Below are 25,239 nucleotides of genomic sequence, written 5' to 3' on the forward strand. Positions count from 1 at the left end.
CTATGATCATAATGAATAGCGGACAGGCTTGTAGGGCCGATTGGTCTCCTGCTCCTATTTTCTGTTTCTGAGTTGAAATTAAAGTTTGTTTTAACATAAAAGATATCTGTGGGTCAGTGTTATCACTCCTGTGGTGCAGTTACATTTCCTCAGAATTTTACAAATTGCAAATAGTTGATTTTTTGTCTAGGATCCTAACACAGTGCATAAGGAGACTATTCAGCCCATCTGGACTATACTGACCCTCCAAAAGAGCACTCTATGTAGGCCAAGTTCTCTGCCCTACCCCCATAAGCCCATGCATTTATCTTGGCCACCTACGTAACCTGCACATATTTCGACACTAAGGGGCAATTTTATCATGGTCAATTCACCTAACCTGCACATCTTTGGACTATGGCAGGAGATTGGAAAACCGGAGGAAACCCACGCAGACACGGGAAGAAAGTGCAAACTCCACACAGTCACCCTTGGACTGGATTCTCCTGCCCGCCCGCAGCAAGAATGGAATGGGCGAGCCACATACAATGGAGAACTCCACTGATCTCGGGCCACTGATCTCGGGTGGCATGCTCTGGTGGCCGGGCAAACGCGGCTGGAGAATCGCGCCCAAGGTCGGAATTGAACCCCGGACGCTGGCTCTGTGAGGCTGACAGTGCTAACCACTGTTTAATGATGAGCCCCGCTGATTGCAGCCATTAAGACATAGCGGGGTGAACGAATCAGAGGCAGGCTGCCAGGGACGCAGTGTGAAATGTGGAAAATAAAAATGGTTAAAGAGGCTGAATATACTGTGACTTTTCCCTCTGACGTGGAATTCTTGCTGGTTCTCTCGTCTGGACCGACACTTTGAAGGAATGTCTTGCCCAATGTATTTGTTTCCCATCTGTGTGATTATTATCTGGTTGCTGTCCTTATACTTATTTCTTGCTTATCCATCAACGTGTTAATTTCCAAGTTACCCTCCATGTGTGTATTAAATGATTAAAATCCATGTAACTATTTCCACGCTGCTCTGACTGACACTTCCCTTATGCCCATTAATGGTCTCTTTCCATGTGACTATATTCTTGTAACTACCCTTATGCTATTTCCATTTTACCTTGCCTAGGTCTATTTTCAGTAAATATATATATGCTTATGTCCAGGTGATTTCATACTCCGTCTCCATCTGCCTATTTCCTTTAAGTCGCTGTGTGTTATATTCAAGTTTCTCTCCTTGTAACTATTTATTTGATTATTATTCATCTGCCTATTTGCTTGTTATATAAAATCCTGGTTACTTGCCATGTAACTCATTCTGAATTATTTGCTTTTTTCTTTCCCATGAATCTGTGTGCTGGAACACCATCATTTATCTCAGTCAAACTGCATGTTATTGTAGAGCTTCACTTTATTGACTTAGATATGAAAACTGTTTTGAATTGGGAATTGTTGCTGTACTACAGTGATAAGCTGAAACTGCAAAAAATACAAATCAAAAATTGCCATTGTTCCTGACAAGTCCTAGTTTATAATTAGGAAGAGAATTTGGTCAAGGTTTCTTCACATTCTGAGTCAGAAGAGGTCATGAGCACCTGAGACAGAGTGTTGTAAATCTTAGCCAATTCTGGATCTGATTTGCAGGTAATGCTTGGGGATGAAGATCTCGGCTGCCGATCCCATTCCACTTCAGGACAACAGCCTACGGACAATGGAGGCAGCAAATCAGAAACCGAAGACTGCTCCACGTTCACTTCAGAAAAATGTGAAGTGCGATGAGACTGATATAATGGGCAGATATTCTCATCGTACCATGTTACGGTTTGGTGGAGCGTTCCTGAAGGCATCTTTTGTTGTGTCTCAGTATTTTTTGGCCGTGTAGACAGAGAGTCCATGACTGAATGAAGTTGAGATCTAGAATCTACAGCTGATAGCAGTTGACATGGAGTTTCCATAACTGATGACCGTGCAGATAGACGATATGTCGCTGACCGTGGTATACAAGGAGATTTATTTGCTTTTATTGCAGTTGAAAAGTGCAAGCTTTTTTCCTCCAACAAAGATTTGGATTCCTTATTATTTGTTACCAACAATGGAAAATTATGATTCATGATGGGTGACACTTGAGGTGGACAACTATTAGCTAAGGTCTCGTCACTTTCTGAGTCAGAGGAGGTCATCAGCATCTCAGACAAAGACTTATGAATTTTGTCTAGGTCCAGCTCTGATGAGGTGCTAGTATCTGGGGATGGAGATCTTGATGGTTGCTCCCAGTTCACTTCAGAGCAGCAGGTTGTTGGCAATGAAGGCAGCAATTCAGGAACTGAAGGGTGTGTTGCGTCCTCCTTAGAAAAAGCTGAGATGTGGAGGGAGTTGCATAACAGACACGTATCTTTCTCTGTCTCAGAATAGCATGTTACTGCCTGCGGTAGACTTGTTGAAGGCATCTTTAGGTCTGTCTCAGTGCTTCCTGCCCTTGCAGACTGAGAATTCGTGAGTGATGATATTAGTGTTGGCGACTCCTGGTCTGATGGCAATGAGCAAGGAGAGTGCATGATTGCGTGCAGTTGACGGGGAGAACTCAGTATCATCTGCAGCAAATAGACAAAATCTCTGATTGTTGGGATTAGGTCTGAAGGCTCAAGAGAATCTGCAACTGCATCTGTCTGTCGATAGGGAGAGATTTTGCCTGACGGCCATGTGTGGGGATACGCACTATCTGATGGCCGTGCAAAGGAAGAGTACCTGGCTGACAGCTGTTCATGAGGAGAGAACTTGATTTGCTGCTGTGCCTTGTCAGACTGTCTGACTGACAGCCGTGCATGGGGGGACTCACTGCCTGGCAGATGTGAACGGCCAGACTGTCTGTCTGACAGCCGTTCACGGGAAGTCATAATGTCTGACAGAAGTGCAGGGGCAGATTGTCTGACTGACAGCTGTTTGTGGGGGGACTCACTGTCTGACAGATGTTTACGGGAAGGCTGTCTCATTGACAGCAATTCACGGGAAGACATGATGTCTGACAGGCATGTACAGGAAGGTTGTCTGACTGACAGCTGTTCATGGGGAGACTCACTGTCTGACAGGCGTGTACGGGAACGTTGTCTGACTGACAGCTGTTTATGGGAAGACTCACTATCTGACAGGCGTGTACGGGAACGTTGTCTGACTGACAGCTGTTTATGGGAAGACTCACTATCTGACAGGCGTGTACGGGAACGTTGTCTGACTGACAGCTGTTTATGGGAAGACTCACTATCTGACAGGCGTGTACGGGAAGGTTGTCTGACTGACAGCTGTTCATGGGAAGACTTACTGTCTGACAGACATTCATTGGGAGAGTCAGCAGCAGATGGCAGTTCACCGGAAGAGTCAATGATTGATGGCTGTTCTCGTGGAGAGTCAGAGATTGATGTCTGTTCTCGGGGAGAGTCGGAGGAAGTCTGTTCTCGGGAAAAATAATTAACAGACAGTTGTTTACGGGATAAATGCCTGATTGATACCTGTGCATAGGGAGGGTTAGCGACTAATGACCGTTCATGCTTAACTGATAAACCTTCATGGGGATATTTCCTGATTGGCATTCGCACAGATTTCATGATTAATAACCGTTCATGGTGATGGTCAGCGACTGGCAGCTTCTTACGGGTGGAGCCAACGGTTGATGATCGTTCAGGGGGAGAGTCGGTGACTGACAGCTGCTCATGGAGAGAGTTAGCGACTGTTGGTTGCTCACCGGGAGACTCAATGACTAATAGCTGTTCACGGGGAGAGTCAGCAACTGACGGCCATTCATGAGCAGAGCCAGTGACTGATGATTGTTCTTGGGGAGAGTCAATGACCGATGGCTGTTCAAGGGAAGAGACATCATAAAAGTTATCGACTGAAGGCTGTTGACTGGCAGATGTCATGGCTGATTGAAGAGAGGTAGAGTCCTTGATTGCTGTTGAGAAAGGGAGACTCCCCGTGACTGACTGTAATGAATTGACAGAGCCTGCAACTGCATATGGTGTATTGGGAGAGTGCCTGACTGGTGGCTCTACAGAATCAGCATCGGGAAAGTCATTGTGCAATATCGATGATTCGCTCCTGCCCATGACTGACAAAGGCAGAGGGGCATCTGCCGACATTAGTGATAAAACGCTTTTGGTCGCTTGTGGCGTAGGTGGAGTGAGCAAGAACCGTGACATTTTACACACAGGTTGCTTTGTTCCCATTGACTTTTTGGAAGAATAACATGGTGCCCCTTCTGGCCACTGATGTAGTTTTTTGTCATTCATTTCAATATCCACATCGGAACTTTCTAGAGGCAGAAGAGCCAAAGATGCTGCCAGTTGTCCCAGACTCCCCCCAAAAGCAGTGTGTAACAATAATGAAGGATGGCTGCTTGAGACTGGTGCCACCCAGCCAGACGAGATATCATCATTACCAGAAAAACAGCAGTCTGTTGAATAGAAAAGAAAAGCCAGCACAGTTTGTACCAGTGAGGAACAACATTTGAGACCCGACCAGTCTATAAAATGACAATCATATAGAAATACTTACAAGAATATGGATCTGAATGATCCCAGGTTACTACCAGGCATGTGCTTTGTGAGCAAAAGATCTTCCACATCCATGGAAATGTAAACTCCCCCAGCCTTACAACCCTCTCTACACCTGTCTCATTCTGGTTTCTCCCGCATCCCTGATTTTAAGAGCTCCTCTGATGATCACCTTGTTTCAACTTAACTATTGATTGTATTGAATGGCTGAGCAAGTTCAAAAGTCCTGCTCCTTTTTCTTATGGGCTTGTGATAGATTTCTGGAATTCCTCCGTAAACCACTCTGCCTGTCTAACTCTCCTGCATTAAGTAAGATGCTGCTTAAGACCATAAGACATAGGAGCAGAATTAGGCCACTCGGCCCATCGAGTCTGCTCCGCCATTCAATCATGGCTCAGATTTCTGGAACGTATTGACATCGCTGTTGAGGCACTGGAGAATTGCAGTTTGGTGTGAAACAGGCACCCGCGAGGATTTCGAGGTCAAAACCGATTCTCTGCCAAATTGTGTTTCTCGATTCTGGTGACAGAGAATCCTGACCATGAACTTTAACCCAAAACTGAACTTCCCCAAAATTTCAGATAGAAACATCGGAATAAGGAGCAAAAGTAGGCAATTCAACCCTTTGAGCCTGCTCCGCCATTCAATCAGATCATGGCTGATCTCTTCCTGGTCTCAATCCACCTCCCACATATGAGACCATAAGACATAGGAGCAGAATTAGGTCACTCGGCCCATTGAGTATGTTCTGCCATCAATCATGACTGATATTTTTCTTATCCCCATTCTCCTGCCTCCTCCCATAACCCCTGATCCCCTTATTAATCCAAAACCTATCTATCTCTGTCTTAAAGACACTCTGATTTGGCCTCCACAGCCTTCTGTGGCAAAGAGTTCCAAAGATTCATCACCCTCTGGCTGAAGAAATTCCTCCTCATCTCTATTTTAAAGGATCGTCCCTTTAGTCTGAGATGGTGTCCTCTGCTTCTAGTTTATCCGACAAGTGGAGACATCCTCTCCATGTCCACTCTATGCAGGCCTCGCAGTCTCCTGTACATTTCAATAAGATCCCCCCCCCGCCCCCTCATCCTTTTAAACTCCAACGCATACAGACCCAGAGTCCTCAACATCTCCTCATATGACAAGCTCTTCATTCCAGGGATCATTCTTGTGAACCTCCTCTGGACCCCTTCCAAGGCCAGCACATCCTTCCTTAGATACAGAGCCCAAAACTGCTCACAATACTCCAGATGGAGTCTGTTCAGAGCCTTATACAACCTCATAAGCACATCTCTGGTCTTGTATTCTAGCCCTCTTGACGTGAATGCTAACATTGCATTTGCCTTCCTTACTGCTGACAGAACCTGCGCGTTAACTTTAAGAGAATCGTGAACAAGGACCCCCAAGTCCCTTTATGCTTCTGATTTCCTAAGCATTTCTCCACTCAGAAAATAGTCGATGCCTCTATTCCTCCTTCCAAAGTGCATAACCTCACACTTTTCCACATTGTATTCCATCTGCCACTTCTTTGCCCACTCCTCTAGCCTGTCCAAGTCCTTCTGCAGCCTCCCTGCTTCCTAAATACTACCTGTCCCTCTACAGATCTTTGTATCATCTGCAAACTTAGCAACAGTGCCTTCAGTACCTTCTTCCAGATCATTAATGTATATTGTGAAAAGTTGTGGTCCCAGCAACGACCCCTGAAGCACACCCCTAGTCACCGGCTGCCATCCTGAAAAAGATCCCTTTATTCATTCCCACTCTCTGCCTTCTGCCAGTCAGCCAATCCTCTATCCATGCCAGGATCATACCCTTAACACCATGGGCTCTTAACTTAATCAAGAGTCTCCTATGCGGCACTTTGTCAAAGGCCTTCTGGAAATCTAAATAAATCACGTCCACTAGTTCTCCTTTGTCTAATTTCCTTGTTACCCCTCAAGAACTCTAACAGATTTGTCAGACATGACCTTCCCTTGATGAAGCCGTGCTAACTCAGTCTTATTTTATCATTCCACTCCCAAGTACTCCGCGATCTCATCTTTGATAATGGACTCTAAAATCTTACCAATGACTGAAGTCAGACTGACTGGCCTACAATTTCCCATCTTCTGCCTCCCCCCTTCTTAAACAGTGGTGTTACATTAGACACTTTCCAGTGCTGTTGGAGCCTCCCTGCCTCCAATGATTCCTGAAAGATCACCACCAATGCCTCCACAATCTCCTCAGCTATCTCTTTTAGAACCCTGGGGTGTAGTCCATCCGGTTCAGGTGATTTATCCACCTTCAGACCTTTCGATTTCCCCAGAACCTTCTCCTTAATAATGGCCTCTGCCCTGATTCTCCTGGAGCTCTGGCACCCCACTGGTGTCTTCCACTGTGCAGACTGATGCAAAGTAACTATTCAGTTCCTCTGCCATTTCTTTGTTTCCTATTATTACTTCTCCAGCATCAATTCCCATGGTCCAATATCTATTTATTCCTCTCTTATCTTTTATAGATTGAAAAAAAAAACTTTTGCTATCTTCTTTTATATTACTAGCTAGCTTGCACTCATATTTCATCTTCTCCCCTTTATTGCTTTTTTAGTTGCCCTCTGCTCGCTTTTGAAAGCTTCCCAATCCTCTGGCTTCCCACTAATCCTCGCAACTTTGTGTGCTTTTTCTTTTACTTTTATGCTGTCCTTGACCTCCCTCAACAGCATGGATGCCTTGTCCTCTCCTTAGCATGTTTCCTCCTCCTCGGGATGAAATTCTGTTGTGCCTCCCGAATAACCTCCCAAACCTCCTGCCATTGTTGTTCCAATGTCTTCCCTGCTAGGCTCCTTTTCCAATCAACTCTGGCCAGCTCCTCCCTCATGTCTTTGTAGTTACCCTTATTTAATTGTAATACCGTTACATCTGTTTGCAGCTTCTCCCTCTCAAACTGCAGGGTAAATTCTATCATATTATGGTCACTGCTCCTTAATGGTTCCTTCACCTTAAGTTCCCTTATCAAGTCTGCCTCATTACACATCACAAAATCCAGAATTGCCTGTTCCCTAGGAGGCTTTGTCACAAGCTGCCCCCAAAAAACATCTTAGACATTCCACAAATTCCACTACCAACCTGGTTTTCACAATCCACCTGCATATTGAAGTCCCCCATGATTATTGTAATATTGCCTTTTTTACATGCCTTATCTGTGTCCTGATTTATTTTCTGTTCCACATCCTGACTACTTCTGGAGGGTCTGTACATAACTGCCATCAGGGTCCTTTTACCTTTGCGATTCCTCAACTCTACCCACAGAGATTCTATGACTTCTGATCCTATTTCGTTCCTTGCTATCGATTTAACTTCATTCCTTACTAACATTGCAACCTCGCCCCCTTTCCCCATCTACCTGTCCTTTCGATATGACACATATCCGTGTATATTTAGATCCCAGCCCTGCTCCCCTTGCAGCGATATGTCTGTGATGCCCACAACATCGTACCGGCTAATTTCAATGTGCGCAACAAGCTCACTTGCCTTGTTCCGTATACTGCGCGCATTTAGGCACAACACCCTCAATCCTGCCTTAAACACCTCCCTTCTCACACTTGTCACCTTTTTTTGCTCTGCCTGAGGGTGATGTTCTCTTATTTTTGTTCTCTATTTCCCCTTCAGTTATAGAACATAGAACAATACAGCGCAGTACAGGCCCTTCGGCCCACGATGTTGCACCAAAACAAAAGCCATCCAACCTACACTATGCCATTATCATCCATAAATAATCCATTATTACACCTTCTAAGCTAACGTTCTGTTTCCCACCCCCCTGCCTTAAACACCTCCCTTCTCACACTTGTCACCTTTTTTTGCTCTGCCTGAGGGTGATGTTCTCTTATTTTTGTTCTCTATTTCCCCTTCAGTTATTACACCTTCTAAGCTAACGTTCTGTTTCCCACCCCCCTGCCGTACTAGTTTAAATCCTCCCGAGTAACTCTAACAAACCTCTCAGCCAGAATATTGGTGACCCTCGAATTTAAATGCAATCCTTCCTTCATGTACAGGCCCCACCTGCCTCGGAACTGATCCCAATGGTCCAGAAATCTGAAACCCTCCCTCCTACACCACCAGTTTAGCCACGTATTTAGCTGCACTATCCTATTTCTGGCCTGACTGGCACGTGGCACAGGGAGTAATCCTAAGATTGCAACCCTAGAGATCCTGCTTTTTCACTTCCTGCCTAACTCCCTGAACTCCTTCTGCAGGACCTCATCACTCTTCCTGCCTATGTCTTTAGCTTCTATGTGTACTACGGCCTCTGACATAGATAGATTGGAGACTTGGGCAGAGAAATGGCAAATACAGTTTAATCCAGACAAATGTGAGGTAATGCATTTTGGTAGGTCGAACAGAGAGGGGAAATATATTGTAAATGGCAAAACTCTTAGGACTATAGAAAGTCAGAGAGATCTGGGCGTGCAGGTCCACAGATCTTTGAAGGTGACAACACAAGTGGACAAGGCAGTCAAAACAGCATACGGAATGCTTGCCTTCATTGGCCGGGGCATCAAATATGAAAACTGGCAAGTCATGCTACAGTTGTATAGAACCTTGGTAAGGCCGCACTTGGAATATTACGTACAATTCTGGTCGCCACATTACCAGAAGGATGTGGAGCCTTTGGAGAGGGTGAAGAGGAGGTTTACCAGGATGTTGCCTGGTCTGGAGGGTGTTAGCCATGTGGAGAAGCTGATTAGACTTGGACAGTTTCATTAGAAAGATGGAGGTTGAGGGGTGACCTAATAGAGGTCTACAAGATTATGAGGGGCATGGATAGAGTGAATGGGCAGGCACTCTTTCTCAGGGTGGAGGGGTCAGTCACCAGGGGGCAGAGGTTTAAGGTCCGTGGAGCAAAGTTTAGAGGAGATGTGAGAGGCAGGTTTTTTACACAGGGTGGTGAGTGCCTGGAACGGGTTGCCAGGGGAGGTTGTGGAAGCAGATACATTAACAACTTTCAAAAGGCATCTTGACAAACACATGGAAAGGACGGGTATAGAGGATATGGCTTAAGGAAGTGCTGAGCGTCTTGGCAAAGGTTGGTATCATGACCGATACAGGCTTGGAGGGCCGAAGTGCCTGTTCCTGTGCTGTTTGTTCTTTGTTCTATATCCCTGTGATGTGGTTCTTTCCTTAGATTCCTAAACTTCTATCTATAAGCTTTTGGCACAAGTTCAAATGCACTTAAAATGGCTTTTCTCACCTCATCATAATCCCCAGATACCTCCTCTGATTGTGAAACAATGACTTCGCTAACGCTACCTACTAATTTTGTTTGAACCAACAATGCCCACTTGGTGTTTGTTCACTTCAATTGTTTAGCTACTTACTCTAATGCGATTTTTAAAAAAGCTTTCACACCTTTCTCGTCATATCTTGGCAGTGCTTGAATATATTTCAACATATCCCCACTAGGCTCTTGACTAAGAAGGGTTACTTTTTCCTCTGGACTTCAACATCTGCATTTAATGCCAACATTTTAAATTGATAATCTCTTTGCAGTCCCATTTTCTAAAAGTTCAAATTCTCTCTCTTTTGCTTCTGCAATTGCCACTCTCTTTAGTTTTTTCTGCCACAGCATCTATCTCAGTTTCAGTCTCATCTTTTTCTTTTAATTCAAATTCAAGCTGTCTCATTTCTTTATCATTTTGCAACTGTTTCATTTGTAATTGAATTTTCACTGATTCCACTGATTCAGACTGTGGCCTTGATTCAACAGAAACATGGCTCATTTAAATATTATCTAGATCACGCACAGTGAGGACAAGAACCAAATCTCTCGGATGTAGTGAGTCATTGACTTGTGATCGGCCCAGCGTAAAGCCCAATTTGGGGTTCTCCCGGGATTCAGACATCGTGCCCGGCTCACTGCTGGACGAAACGCAGTGACTGAATCGTGCCCTGTGTCTCTGGCAAATTTAAATGCCGCGCTAGTGCTTGAATCATCTCCATTAGACCATAAGATATAGGAGCTGATAAAGCCACTCGGCCCATCGGGTCTGCTCCGCCATTCAATCATGGCTGATATTTTCTCATCCCCATTCTCCTGCTTTCTCCCTCCTCTTAGTGATCAAAAACCTATCTATCTCTGTTTTAAAGACACTCAGTGATTTGGCCTCCACAGCCTTCTGCGGCAAAGAGTTCCACAGATTCACCACCCTCTGGCTGAAGAAATTCCTCATCTCTTTTTTAAAGGATCGTCCCTTTAGTCTGAGATTGTGTCCTCTGGTTCTAGTTTCTCCTCCAAGTGGAAACATCCTCTCCACGTCCACTCTATCCAGGCCTCGCAGTATCCTGTAAGTTTCCTTTCCTCACCCCTTCAGATAAAGTCAACTGCAGCTTTTCTACCAAATCCATAAGCTTTGTTTTAACCACTCTTTATAAACCACCCAGTGTGACCTCTTCAACAGCCAGGAAACTTAGTGAAAGAACCATTTCACAAGTCACTTCCCGTTTAAACAGACAAGAGTATCAGCACCTGCAGGAAAGCACCAGCATCTCACACTTGCTGTCTTTAAATTCAAGGAATTTTGCATTTTAATCCCGGCAAAGAGCCCCCCCCCCCCAATTTACATTTGGATACTGTACCAGACCCAAATCCTTGTTAGGATACCAGACGAGAAACTCCACAAAATGTGAAAAACTGTGAGGAATGGATAATTCACCTCAGGAGTGATGACTGACCAATAGATATTTTTTATGTTGAAACAAACTTTAATTTAAACACAGAATTAACTACATTAGCATAAAACATAAAAGTTTACAATTGAAAGATAAACAATTCTTAGGTAATAGGAACAACTTTAACTCAATATCTACATCTAACACGATATGTATATTCCAACAAAGCAAACCAATACGGTTCAAAATTCACTTAAAAATAAAGTTAGCAATCAGGGTTCTTAACTGTTCTCTATTAAGACCCTGGACCAGATCCACACATGGCTAGGATACTGGACAGAAACCCCAATGTTTTATTTTAGTTTTGTAAGACGGTGAGGAAAGGATACCTCGCTACAGGAGTGATTTCACGCAAAATAGGGATATAGAACATTACAACGCAGTACAGGACCTTCAGCCCTCGATGTTGCGCCGACCTGTGAAACCAATCTAAAGCCCATCTACACGATTCCATTATCATCCATATGTTTATCCAATGACCACTTAAATGCCCTTAATGTTGGCGAGTCCACTACTGTTGCAGGCAGGGCATTCCACACCCCGACCACTCTCTGAGTAAAGAACCTACCTCTGACATCTGTCCTATATCTATCTCCCCTCAATTTAAAGCTATGTCCCCTCTTGCCAGCTGTCACTATCTGAGGAAAAAGGCTCTCACTGTCCACCCTATCTAATCCTCTGATCATCTTGTATGCCTCTGTTAAGTCACCTCTTAACCGTCTCTCTAACGATAACAGTCTCAAGTCCCTCAGCCTTTCCTCATAAGATCTTCCCTCCATACCAGGCAACATCCTGGTAACGATAACAGTCTCAAGTCCCTCAGCCTTTCCTCATAAGATCTTCCCTCCATACCAGGCAACATCCTGGTAAATCTCCTCTGCACCCTTTCCAATGCTTCCACATCCTTCCCATAATGCGGCGACCAGAACTGCACGCAATACTCCAAATGCGGCCACGCCAGAGTGTTGTATTGCTGCAACATGATCTCATGGCTCTGACACTCAATCCCTCTACCAAGAAAAGCTAACACACCGTACGCCTTCTTAACAACCTTCTTTACAGTAGTGAACTCGCCAACATTGAGGGCATTTAAAAGTTTATTGGATAAACATATGGATGATAATGGCATAGTGTAGGTTGGATGGCTTTTGTTTCGGTGCAACATCGTGGGCCGAAGGGCCTGTACTGCGCTGTATTGTTCTATGTTCTATGTTAACCCTATCAAGCTGGGTGGCAACTTTCAGGGATCTATGTACATGGACACCGAGATCCCTCTGCTCATCCACACTACCAAGAATTTTACCATTAGCCCAGTACTCTGTCTTCCTGTTACTCCTTACAAAATGAATCACCTCACACTTTACTGCATTAAACTCTATTTGCCACTTCTCAGCCCAGCTCTGCAGCTTATCTATGTCCCTCTGTAACCTGCAACATCCTTCCGCACTGTCCATAACTCCACCAACTTTAGTGTCATCTGCAAATTTACTCACCTATCCTTCTACGCCCTCCTCCAGGTCATTTATAAAATTAACAAACAGCAGTGGCCCCAAAACAGATCCATGTGGTACACCATTAGTAATTGAACTCCAGGTTGAACATTTCCAATCAATCACCACCCTCTGTCTTCTTACAGCTAGTCAATTTCTGATCCAAACCGCTAAATCACCCTCAATCTCATGCCTCTGTATTTTCTGATGTGGAGATGCCGGCGTTGGACTGGTGTGAGCACAGTAAGAAGTCTTACAACACCAGGTTAAAGTCCAACAGGTTTGTTTCGATGTCACTAGCTTTCGGTTTCTGGCACTATTCCTGTAGACAATGACGTCATGTAGATCAAAGCCAAAGGCTCTGCAATCTCCTCCCTAGCTTCCCAGAGAATCCTAGGATAAATCCCATCCAGCCCAGGGGACTTATCTATTTTCACACTTTCCAGAATTGCTAACACCTCCTCCTTATGAACCTCAATCCCGTCTAGTCTTCATCTGAGGAAGGAGCAGCGCTACGAAAGCTAGTGACATTGAAACAAACCTGTTGGACTTTAACCTGGTGTTGTAAGATTCCGTATTTCCTGCAATAGCGTACCGTGGGGAACCTTATCAAGCGCTTTACTGAAATCCTGAAACACCACATCAACTGCTTTACCCTCGTCCACCTGTTTGGTCACCTTCTCAAAGAACTCAATAAGGTTTGTGAGGCACGACCTACCCTTCACAAAACCATGTTGACTATCCCCAATCAAATTATTCCTTTCTAGATGATTATAAATCCTATCTCTTATAATCCTTTCCAAGACTTTGCACACAACAGAAGTAAGGCTCACTGGTCTATAGTTACCGGGGTTGTCTCTACTCCCCTTCTTGGACAAGGGGATAACATTTGCTATCCTCCAGCCTTCTGGCACTATTCCTGTAGACAATGACGACATATAGATCAAAGGCTCTGCAATCTCCTCCCTAGCTTCCCAGAGAATCCTAGGATAAATCCCATCCGGCCCAGGGGACTTATCTATTTTCACACTTTCCAGAATTGCTAACACCTCCTCCTTATGAACCTCAATCCCGTCTAGTCTAGTAGCCTGTATCTCAGTATTCTCCTCGACAACATTGTCTTTTTCCTGTGTGAATACTGATGAAAAATATTCATTTAGCGCCTCTCCTATCTCCTCGGACTCCACGCACAACTTCCCACTACTGTCCTTGACTGGCCCTACTCTTACCCTAGTCATTCTTTTATAGGTCCTTCCTGGCTAACTTGTAACTCTCAAGCTCCCTAACGGAACCTTCACTTCTCATCTTTACATAAGCCTCCTTCTTCCTTTTGACAAGTGTTTCGACTGCTTTAGTAAACCACGGTTCCCTCGCTTGACCACTTCCTCCCTGCCTGACAGGTACAGACTTATCAAGGACATGCAGTAGCTGTTCCTTGAACAAGCTCCACTTTTCAATTGTGCCCATCCCCTGCAATTTCCTTCCCCATCCTATGCATCCTAAGTCTTCCCTAATCGCATCATAATTGCCTTTCCCCCAGCTATAACTCTTGCCCTGCAGTATATACCTGTCCCTTTCCATCGCTAAAGTAAACGTAACCGAATTGTGGTTACTATCACCAAAGTGCTCACCTACCTCCAAATCTAACACCTGGCCTGGTTCATTACCCAGTCCAAATTCACATTGGACAAAAACTGACCCATCTAAAGTACTCGAACTATAGTGTTTCCAGTCAATATTTGGAAAGTTAAAGTCCCCCATAACAACTACCGTGTTACTTTCACTCCTATTCAGAATCATCTTTGCAATCCTTTCCTCTACATCTCTTTTCGGAGGCCTATAGAAAACTCCCAACAGCGTGACCTCTCCTTTCCTGTTTCAAACCTCAGCCCATACTACCTCAGTAGACGAGTCCTCATCAAACGTCCTTTCTGCCACCGTAATACTGTCCTTGACTAACAATGCCACTCCTCCCCCTCTTTTACCACTTTCCCTGAGCTTACTGAAATATCTAAACCCCGGAACCTGCAACAACCATTCCTGTCCCTGCTCTATCCATGTCTCCGAAATGGCCACAACATCGATGTCCCAGGTACCAACCCATGCTGCAAGTTCACCCACCTTATTCCGGATGCTCCTGGCGTTGAAGGAGACACACTGCAAACCACCTTCCTGCCTGCCGGTACACTCCTGCGACCTTGAAACCTTACTCATGACCTCACTACTCTCAACCTCCTGTACACTGGAGCTACAATTCAGGTTCCAATCCCCCTTGCTGAATTAGTTTAAACCCTCCCGAAGAGCATTAGCAAATTTCCCCCCAGGATATTGGTATCCCTCTGGTTCAGGTGTAGACCATCCCGTTTGTAGAGGTCCCACCGACCCCAGAATGAGCCCCAATTATCCAAGAATGTGAATCCCTCCCTCCTGCACCATCCCTGTAGCCACTGTTCAACTGTTCTCTCTCCCTATTCCTCATCTCGCTATCACGTGGCACGGGTAACAATCCAGAGATAATAACTCTGTTTGTCCTAGATCTAAGTTTCCACCCTCCCTGAATACCTGCCTGACATCCCCATCCCTTTTCCTACCTATGTCGTAGGTAATATTGAATATTAAAACAAACTTGATTACTAACATAGTATTTAAATATCTATAACATCACAGAAAAAATATCTTCCAATTACCCCTAAAACAATGCTAATCAATACAGTGACAGAATAACCCTTAACTGCTGTCTTTATTTCCACTCAAAGAATAAACCTCGTGAGATCCCAACCCACTTTTAAATACAGTTAGCATTCAGGAATACTTGCCGTACATAAATGTCTTGAATACTCCACTTTGAGAAAGAGAGATCTTTTGAGACTTCTATAACAAAATAAACCTGACACCCTGACAGAATAATGCAGATTTCTTCAGAAACTGCTTCTCAGCTTACCTTCCATCCACAGACTAACTCTGAACCTCAACATCTGACTGTTTCAGCCCTTTTCTCCTCCCATGAACAACATCATTTTACTAAACTGAACACAATTTCTCGAAATAACTCCCCCCACAGGGAATCCTCTTCATATAAATAAAAGTCCATTCATCCAAACGTTTACGATGCTTTAATTGCACCTCTCGCTCCATAAAGCCTAGCTGTCTTGCAAACCAGGATTTAAAAAAAAATATTACTGCAGCAGTCATGCACACACCAATCCCGGTTTTTAACCCTTACATATAATACAATATGTCTGAAATTCCTACATTCATCACATCTGTGCAGATCTTTGGAATGTGACTCTTTCCTGGAACAACCTGAATACTCTCCTGTCCTGTCAGACTCTCACCCTATAGCTAAATTGCCCAAACCACAGACAGGCCTGTCTCCTCCCACTAATTAGATATTCAGTATCCCACTAAGATGTGCCATTACCTGCTTAGCGTGGACTAAACACAATCCCTCATTAATTATCTACAACCCAGAGAACTTTCATAGAACATACAGTGCTGAAGGAGGCCAATCGGCCCATCGAGTCTGCACTGACCCACTTAAGCCCCCACTTCCACCCTACGCCCGTAACCCAATAACCCCTCCCAACCTCTCTGGTCACTAAGGGCAATTTATCATGGCCAATCCACCTAACCTGCACATCTTTGGACTGTGGGAGGAAACCGGAACACCCGGAGGAAACCCACGCATACACGGGGAGAATGTGCAGACTCCGCACAGACAGTGACCCAGTGGGGAATCGAACCTAGGACCCTGGCGCTGTGAAGCCACTGCTATCCACTTGTGCTACCGTGCTGCCCATGTTTCAAAAACATAAACAATATTCCATTAGCATCTATCTGTTGACAAGTAAATGGTTACAATCAATGATCACCTCACCTTTAGGAGTCCTTAATCACAGATTTAGCAGACATACTGCCTGTACGTATTTGAACCCAGGGTTTTAAATAAAATTACTACAACAAAATGTAAAATATAATACTTAAGAATTTTCTACATTCATCACAGTGCAGGAGCAGAGGGATATTTCCAAGGATGGGAAACTTCAGTTGTGAGGATAGATTGGAGCCGCCAGTGACGCAGTGGTTAACACTGAGGGCCCAGGTTTGATCTCGGCCCCGGGTCACTGTCTGTGTGGAGTTTGCACATTCTTCCTGTGACTGTGTGGGTTTCTCTCCCACAACACAAAGATGTGCAGGTTAGGTGGATTGGCCACACTAAATTGCCCCTTAATTGGAAAAAAATAATTGGGTATTCCAAATTATTTTTTTAAAAAATGAGGATAGATTGGACTGTTCACCGTGTTGGGAAGAAGGCTAAGAGGAGATTTGATAGGGATGTTCAAAATCATGAGGGGCTGGGCAGAGTAGACAGGGAGTAACTGTTCCTGCTCAGAAAAGGATTGAGAACGAGAGACACTGGAGGACAAGCCCAAGGAGGAACCAGTGGGTGGAGATTGGGGGAGGAGGGGGGAGTGGCGGCAAAGAAGGGATTTGGGGGAGGGGATTGGCGGAGAAGATATTGGGGGTAGGTGGAAAATAGGGCGAGGGGGCTTGGGGTAGGAGGGAAATTGTCGGGGTGGGGTTGGAGGGAGAGTTGAACTGATGGACGCAGCCTTGTCCTATGAGAATCTGGAGACAATGAGGGCCTCCCTGGTTCTCCTGGCATAATGGACCCTTGCCAACGCCTGTCCTCCATCCTCTGGCTCCTCCTTGGGCTCATCCTCCAGCCCCTCCTCCTCCAGCATGTCGCCCCACTGCTGTGGCAGTTTGTGGAAATCACAGCAGGCAACCACAAAGTGGGAGACCCTCGGAGGGGAGCGGGGGGTATACTGCAGGGCATCGTCAGAGAATTTTCAGAAGTCCGATGAGCCGCTCAATGACAGTACGGTGGCAACGTGGGCTTCATAATGGCATGCCTCTGTATCAGTCTCAGTCCGCCGCACCGGCATCATAAGCCATGACCTCAGCGGGTATCTCCTGCCCCACACAAGCCAACCCGTCCTCCTGGGGTGGCGGGATCACCCAGTGCCCCAGGATGGAGCTGTCATGCACACTCCCTGGGAAGCGAGTACACAGGTGCATGATATAAAGGTAGTGGCCGTACATGATCTGAACATTTACGGAGTGGAACCTCTTCCTGTTAATATAGGGCACTCTCTGATGCCCTGGTGAGGCGAGGGCGGCCTGCATGCCATTGATCACCCCCTGGACCTGGTGCATCCCGGTGATGGCAGCAAATCCTGCATCCTGGGAATCTTGGTGGGCCTGGTCCAGCTTGAAGGTAATATAGTTGGATACCTGGGCCACAGAGGATCTGTCATTTCCCGGAAGCACCTACGAGCTGTAGATTGTGAAATGCCACTCAGGTCCCTGCTCGAATCCTGGAATGTCCCTCTGGCATGAAGGTTGAGGGCTGCAGGTGACCTTCACTGCCACCAGCTGTCCTGCTCCACAGAGTGCCGATTCCGCAAGAACAAGGCGCAGGTTCTGCACTGTCTCTGCTGAGACGCAGGGCGGGATTCTCCATTAGCCGATGCCAAAATCGGGAAAGGCGATTTGGCAGAGAATTGGTTCCGACACTGAAATCTGGCAGAATCGCAATGCTCCAGCACCTCGATAGCGGCGTCAATGCGTTTTGGAACCCACATACAGTAGACACCGTTTGAATATCATTAGCGGGCCCGACCTGGTATTCTCTGGGGATTCTGCAATTCTCCTCCTCCGATGGGCCGAGTTCTCGATGGTGCGGTTTACTGTGCTGTTAAAAATTGAGAAACTGGCATGGCTGCTTCTGAGGGAGAGAAAGAGTGTATGGAAGGTGTACAACATTGTCGTAGTTTGCTGACAGTTGTGCAGCTGAGCAGGGAGCTTCTACCAGGGCCGGGGCGAGTAGCGGGGGTGGCCAGAAGGTGGGCTGTGCAGTCGGGGTGGACGAGCAGGGTACACCATTACCGCAGCCGGCAAGGCAGCCATGCAACTGCGCGCACCGCTAACAGCCCACTTTTCCCCTACCGTTTTGTTCTTTTTCTTCTGGCTTGTAACTGTTAATTTGCAGTGAGAGAACCAGAGAGCATCCTGGGAAGGTAAGTGATTTTTATTTTTATTACCTTTTCAAATTGTGTGTGGTGGGGGGGGGGGGGGGGGACTAAGTGACATCACAGTAAAGCTGTGACCTGATTGGCTGGTTGGGAATCTGTTAAATTTGAAAAAAAAAATATTGCAACAAAAATCTAATTGATTAACTAGATAGTGGAGTAACTAAACCTGAGGACAGAAATCGGTATTTAGCATTTAATTTGACAGTAAAAATCATCTAGCATATAGTTAATTGTAACTCAATCTAACAATACTTCAAGTGTTTATTTTAAATTAATCAATTAGTGCTTAAATGTCACTCAGTGGGGTGTAGTGCTCCAACTGTGAGATGTGGCAGATCTGTGATGCGTCCAGCGTTCCGGTCGACTACATCTGCAGCAAGTGTAACCAATGGCAGCTTCTCACAGACCGCGTGGTGTAGCCATCTGGGATGGCCACTTCCAAAAAGGTACAGAGAAACTCGCAAAGCCTGGCGGGTAAAATGGACAAGTCAAGACTCAGGCAGGCTTAGAAAGAAGTCCAGACGGTATCGAAAACTCCGACCAATTAGCATTTTAATGGGGCCGATTAGCATTTGATGGCCCATCTTCACCAAAACAAAGGACTGGTAAAGCAACCGGGATAGTCCCAGACATTTCGGCGCCAATCCCTGTTCAAGGGAAACGCAAACAACGGGGTCAATGACCGTTTGGGACACACCCAGCCATCCAGATCCCCGCCCACCTATTGGTTAAGGAATCAAAAGGAGTGATCAGGAATCACCCAATTAGTAAGGCCCAAATCGAAGGACCGCCTAAAAGAGCGCGAAAAACCCCTGAGTATAAGAAGAAGAGTTTGCCATATGTTCGCTCTCTCTTGGCCCCCATCTTGGCCCTGGTACCTCGGTCACGGTCATCTCCAAGTGCAGCACCACCAGAAGCAAGTACAAGTTCAACGCTCGCTACCAGACGGATCAGCCCAGCTGAGCAGCAGTTACTCCTTCGAACCCGATAGATCCAGAATTGAACAGCGGCCACTGTTTTCTGACCTAAGCCGGGTGCCCGAAGTTAAGTACAGGTTGTCTTAGTTGATAGGTGTAGTTAACTAGTAGTGTTCATGTTGCATGACTAATTGTGTGTAAATAAAGTACCCTTGACCATGAACTAACTAACTGGTGTTTGGCTCTTTGATCGATAGCCGGTTGAACCTTGTGGTGGTATTATTCGATACCTGGCGACTCTAAGCATTCAGACATAGATAACATAGAAAGAAGGTAAATTCACTGATTGCAATAATTGGAACAGAGCCCAGAAAGTCAAGTTAGGAAAAGAATCGGCAACAGTGGTTCGGTTGGAGCAGCAATTGAATGCACTTAGGAGCATGCAGGTGGTGGAAAGCATCATGGATCGGAGTTATAGAGATGTGGTCACACCCAAGGTGCAGGCAGAGAGATGGGTGACCACCAGAAGGGGCAGGCAGTCAGTGCAGGAATCCCCTGTGGTTGTCCCCCTCTCGAACAGGTATACCCCTTTGGATACTGTTGGGGGGAATAGCCTATCGGGGAGAACAGCAGCAGCCAGAGCAGTGGCACCACGGCTGGCTCTGATGTTCAGCAGGGAGGGTCAAAGCGCAGAAGAGCAATAGTCATAGGGGACACTGTAGTCAGGGGCACAGATAGGCGCTTCTGTGGACGTGAAAGAGACTCCAGGATGGTATGTTGCCTCCCTGGTGCCAGAGTCCAGCATGTTTCCGAACGGGTAGAGAGCATCCTGAAGGGGAAGGGCAAACAGGCAGAGGTTGTTGTACATATCGGTACTAATGACATAGGCAGGAAGGGGCATGAGGTCTTGCAGCAGGAGTTCAGGGAGCTAGGCAGAAAGTTAAAAGACAGGACCTCTAGGGTTGTAATCTCGGGATTACTCCCTGTGCCATGTGCCAGTGAGGCCAGAAATAGGAAGATAGAGCAGCTAAACACGTGGCTGAACAGCTGGTGTAGAAGGGAGGGTGTCCGTTAACTGGACCACTGGGAGCGCTTCCAGGGCAGGTGTGACCTGTATAAGAAAGGATGTGCTGCATCTAAACTGGAGAGGCACAAATATCCTGGCCGCGAGGTTTGCTCACACGGGAGGGTTTCAACTAGTATGGCAGGGGGATGGGCACGGGAGCAATAGGTCAGAAGGTGAAAACATTGAGGAAGAACAAGGGAATAGGGTCAGTTTGGCTCTGAGGAAGAGCAGACAGGGAGATGTTGCTGAAAATAGTGGGACTGGTGGCCTGAAGTGCATATGTTTTAACGAAAGAAGTATAACAGGTAAGGCAGACGAACTTAGAGCTTGGATTAGTACTTGGAACTCTGATGTTGTTGCCATTACAGAGGCCTGGTTGAGGGAAGGACAGGATTGGCAGTTAACATTCCAGGATTTAGATGTTTCAGGCGGGATAGAGGGGGATGTAAAAGGGGTGGAGGAGTTGAGCTACTGGTTAGGGAGAATATCACAGCTGTACTGCGGGAGGACACCTCAGAGGGCAGTGAGGCTATATGGGTAGAGATCAGGAATAAGAAGGGTGCAGTCACAATGTTAGGGGTTTACCACAGGCCTCCCAACAGCCAGCGGGAGATAGAGGAGCAGATAGGTAGACATATTTTGGAAAGGAGTAAAAGCAACAGGGTTGTTGTAATGGGAGACTTTAACTTCCCCAATAATTACTGGGACTCAATTAGTGCTAGGGGCTTGGATGGGGCAGAGTTTGTAAGGAGCATCCAGGAGGGCTTCTTAAAACAATATGTAGATAGTCCAATTAGGGAAGGGGCTATACTGGACCTGGTATTGGGGAATGAGCCCGGCCAGGTGGTAGAAGTTTCAGTAGGGGAGCATTTCGGGAACAGTGACCACAATTCAGTAACTTTTTTAAGTGCTGGTGGACAAGGATAAGAGTGGTCCGAGGGTGAATGTGCTAAATTGGGGGAAGGCTAATTATAACAATATTAGGCAGGAACTGAAGAACCTAGATTGGGGGTGGATGTTTGAGGGTAAATCAACATCTGACATGTGGGAGGCTTTCAAATGTCAGTTGAAAGGAATTCAGGACCGGCATGTGCCTGTGCGGAAGAAGGATAAATACGGCAAATTTCAGGAACCCTGGATAACGAGAGATATTGTAGGCTTCGTCAAAAAGAAAAAGGAGGCATTTGTCAGGGCTAGAAGGCTGGGAACAGACGAAGCCTGTATGGAGTATAAGGAAAGTAGGAAGGAACTTAAGCAAGGAGTCAGGAGGGCTAAAAGGGGTCACGAAAAGTCATTGGCAAAAATGGTTAAGGAAAATCCCAAGGCTTTTTACACGTACATAAAAAGCAAGAGGGTAGCCAGGGAAAGGGTTGGCCCACTGAAGGACAGGCGAGGGAATCTATGTGTGGAGCCAGAGGAAATGGGTGAGGTACTAAATTAATACTTTGCATCAGTATTCACCAAAGAGAAGGAATTGGTGAATGCTGAGTTTGGAGAAGGGTGCGTAGATAGCCTGGGTCACATTGAGATCCAAAAAGACAAGGTGTTGGGCGTCTTGAAAAATATTAAGGTAGATAAGTCCCCAGGGCCTGATGGTATCTACCCCAGAATACTGAAGGAGGCTAGAGAGGAAATTGCTGAGGCCTTGACAAAAATCTTTGGATCTTCACTGTCTTCAGGTGATGTCCCGGAGGACTGGAGAATAGCCAATGTTGTTCGTTTGTTTAAGAAGGGTAGCAAGGATAATCCAGGGAACTACAGGCCGGTGAGACTTACGTCAGTGGTAGGGAAATTACTGGAGAGAATTCTTCGAGACAGGATCTATTCCCATTTGGAAGCAAATGGACATATTAGCGAGAGGCAGCACGGTTTTGTGAAGGGGAGATCGTGTCTCATTAACTTGATAGAGTTTTTTTGAGGAGGTCACAAAGATGATTGATGCAGGTAGGGCAGTGGATGTTGTCTATATGGACTTCAGTAAGGCCTTTGACAAGGTCCCTCATGGCAGACTGCTACAAAAGGTGAAGTCACACGGGATCAGGGGTGAGCTGGGTGGATACAGAACTGGCTAGGTCATAGAAGGCAGAGAGTAGCAATGGAAGGATGCTTTTCTAATTGGAGGGCTGTGACTAGTGGTGTTCCGCAGGAATCAGTGCTGGGACCTTTGCTGTTCATAGTCTTTATAAATGATTTGGAGGAAAATGTAACTGGTCTGATTAGTAAGTTTGCAGACGACACAAAGGTTGGTGGAATTGCGGATAGCGATGAGGACCGCCAGAGGATACAGCAGGATTTCGATCGTTTGGAGACTTGGGCGGAGAGATGGCAGATGGAGTTTAATCCGGACAAATGTGAGGTAATGCATTTTGGAAGGTCTAATGCAGGTAGGGAATAAACAGTGAATGGTAGAACCCTCAAGAGTATTCACAGTCAGAGAGATCTTGGTGTACAGGTCCACAGATCACTGAAAAGGGCAACACAGGTGGAGAAGGTAGTCAAGAAGGCATAAGGCATGCTTGCCTTCATTGGCTGGGGCATTGAGTATAAAAATTGGCAAGTCATGTTGCAGTTGTATGGAACCTTAGTTAGGCCACACTTGGAGTATAGTGTTCAATTCTGGTCGCCACACTACCAGAAGGATGTGGAAGCTTTAGAGAGGGTGCAGAAGACATTTACCAGGATGTTGCCTGGTTATGGAGGACATTATCTATGAAGGAGCGGTTGAATAAACTTGGTTTGTTCTCACTGAACGAGGTTGAGGGGTGACCTGATAGAGGTCTACAAAATTATGAGGGGCATAGACAGAGTGGATAGTCAGAGACTTTTCCCCAGGGTAGAGGGGTCAATTACTAGGGGGCATAGGTTTAAGGTGAGAGGGGCAAGGTATAGAGTAGATGTACGAAGCAAGTTTTTTTACACAGAGGGTAGTGGGTGCCAGGAACCCGCTGCCGGAGAAGGTGGTGGAAGCAGGGACGATAGTGACGTTTAAGGGGCATCTTGACAAATGCATGAATAGGGTGGGAATAGAGGGATCTGGACCCAGGAAGTGCAGACGGTTTTAGTTTAGACGGTCGGCACGGGCTTGGAGGGCCGAAGGGCCTGTTCCTGTGCTGTACTTTTCTTTGTTCTTTGTTCTTTGAACTTAGAGCCACGGGTCGTATAGGTACCCCCCAGGCCACCCTCCTGGGTGCCCTCTGGCCCTAGCCATCCCATCAACTGTATGGGCACGCTCCAGCGCAACCAGCGCCATCGTGTTGGCTGGGATGAGTGTGTGTGGGGACTGTAATGTGTATATGCAGCTGCAGCTTGTCAGCCTCCCCAGTGTCAATCATGGACCCGTTTTTCATTGGAGTTGATTGTGTAATACGCTGCACCGGTGCTAGCACCTCAATGGTAGCTGAATCGGTCCAGTTGAGGCGCAGGTTTTTCTGTGGTGAAAGTACACGGATTCTGAGTTGTCATCAACACTTAGTCTCAGAGACGGAGAATCCCACCCGCAGTCTTTTGTGGCACATGGTATCCATCAGCTCATTGAATGACAGCAATATCTGTACACCGTGGGCCGTCACTGCCTCCATGGTGGACCTTAAGTCCGCCTGCCACCAGCTCCCCATCCACCCGAGCGACTGAAAATACACTGCTTTCGAAGCAGATGGGCGGCTCTATAATTTTTTAAGGGTTCCATTCGACGTCACTAACGGGGTCTCAGTCTTCCAATGGGAGATGGACTGAATGGTTGATTGGTACGGTTTGCGGGCCACGCTCCCGTATCTCGACAACGTCACCATCTGCGGCCGCGACCAGCAGGACCACGACGCCAACCTCCGCAAATTCCTCCAGACCGCAAACGCCCTAAATCTCACATACAACAGGGAGAAATGCGTGTTTCGCACCAACCATCTAGCCATCCTCGGCTACGTAGTGCGAAATGGAGTGATAGGCCACGACCCCGAACGTATGCGCCCCCTCATGGAGTTCCCCCTCCCCCACTGCTCCAAGGCCCTGAAACGCTGCCTGGGCTTCTTCTCTTATTACGCCCAGTGGGTCCCCAATTACGCGGACAAGGCTCATCCGCTAATCCAGTCCACGTTTTTTCCCCTGTCGACAGAGGCCCGCCAGGCCTTCAGCCGCATCAAAGCGGATATCGCAAAGGCCACGATGCACGCGATCGACGAGTCCCCTTCCAAGTCGAGAGCGACGCGTCTGACGTAGCTCTGGCGGCCACCCTAAACCAAGCGGGCAGACCCGTGGCCTTTTTTTCACGCACCCTCCACGCTTCAGAAATCCACCATTCCTCAGTGGAAAAGGAGGCCCAGGCCATAGTAAAGCTGTGCAGCAATGGAGGCATTACCTAGCTGGCAGGAGATTCACTCTCCTCACTGACCAACGGTCGGTTGCCTTCATGTTCGATAATGCACAGCGGGGCAAGATCAAG

General features: G+C 46.4%; 1 protein-coding gene and 1 long non-coding RNA gene across 4 annotated transcripts in view; one reads left to right on the forward strand and one right to left on the reverse strand.

The window, feature by feature from the left end:
* LOC140392172 (uncharacterized) overlaps positions 1-1,305 on the forward strand; it is a 58,916-nt gene extending 57,611 nt beyond the window's left edge. Inside the window, exon 2 of the long non-coding RNA XR_011935255.1 lies at positions 404-1,305. This is a non-coding gene — a long non-coding RNA (uncharacterized lncRNA). The remainder of the gene's footprint in view (positions 1-403) is intronic.
* LOC140392170 (uncharacterized protein C11orf42-like) overlaps positions 1-25,239 on the reverse strand; it is a 413,275-nt gene that overhangs the window by 62,319 nt on the left and 325,717 nt on the right. For 2 of the 3 annotated variants that reach the window (XM_072477546.1, XM_072477547.1), the window contains exon 3: positions 1,376-4,426. The exons of the other annotated variant lie outside the window; for it this stretch is intronic. In XM_072477546.1, the coding sequence (XP_072333647.1) occupies positions 1,518-4,426 (2,909 nt within the window). In that variant the 3' untranslated portion in view covers positions 1,376-1,517. Of the gene's footprint in view, positions 1-1,375; positions 4,427-25,239 lie in introns of those variants that run through there. 3 annotated transcript variants of the gene reach the window in all.

Source organism: Scyliorhinus torazame, chromosome 15, assembly GCF_047496885.1.
Source record: "Scyliorhinus torazame isolate Kashiwa2021f chromosome 15, sScyTor2.1, whole genome shotgun sequence".
Lineage (NCBI taxonomy): Eukaryota > Metazoa > Chordata > Chondrichthyes > Carcharhiniformes > Scyliorhinidae > Scyliorhinus > Scyliorhinus torazame.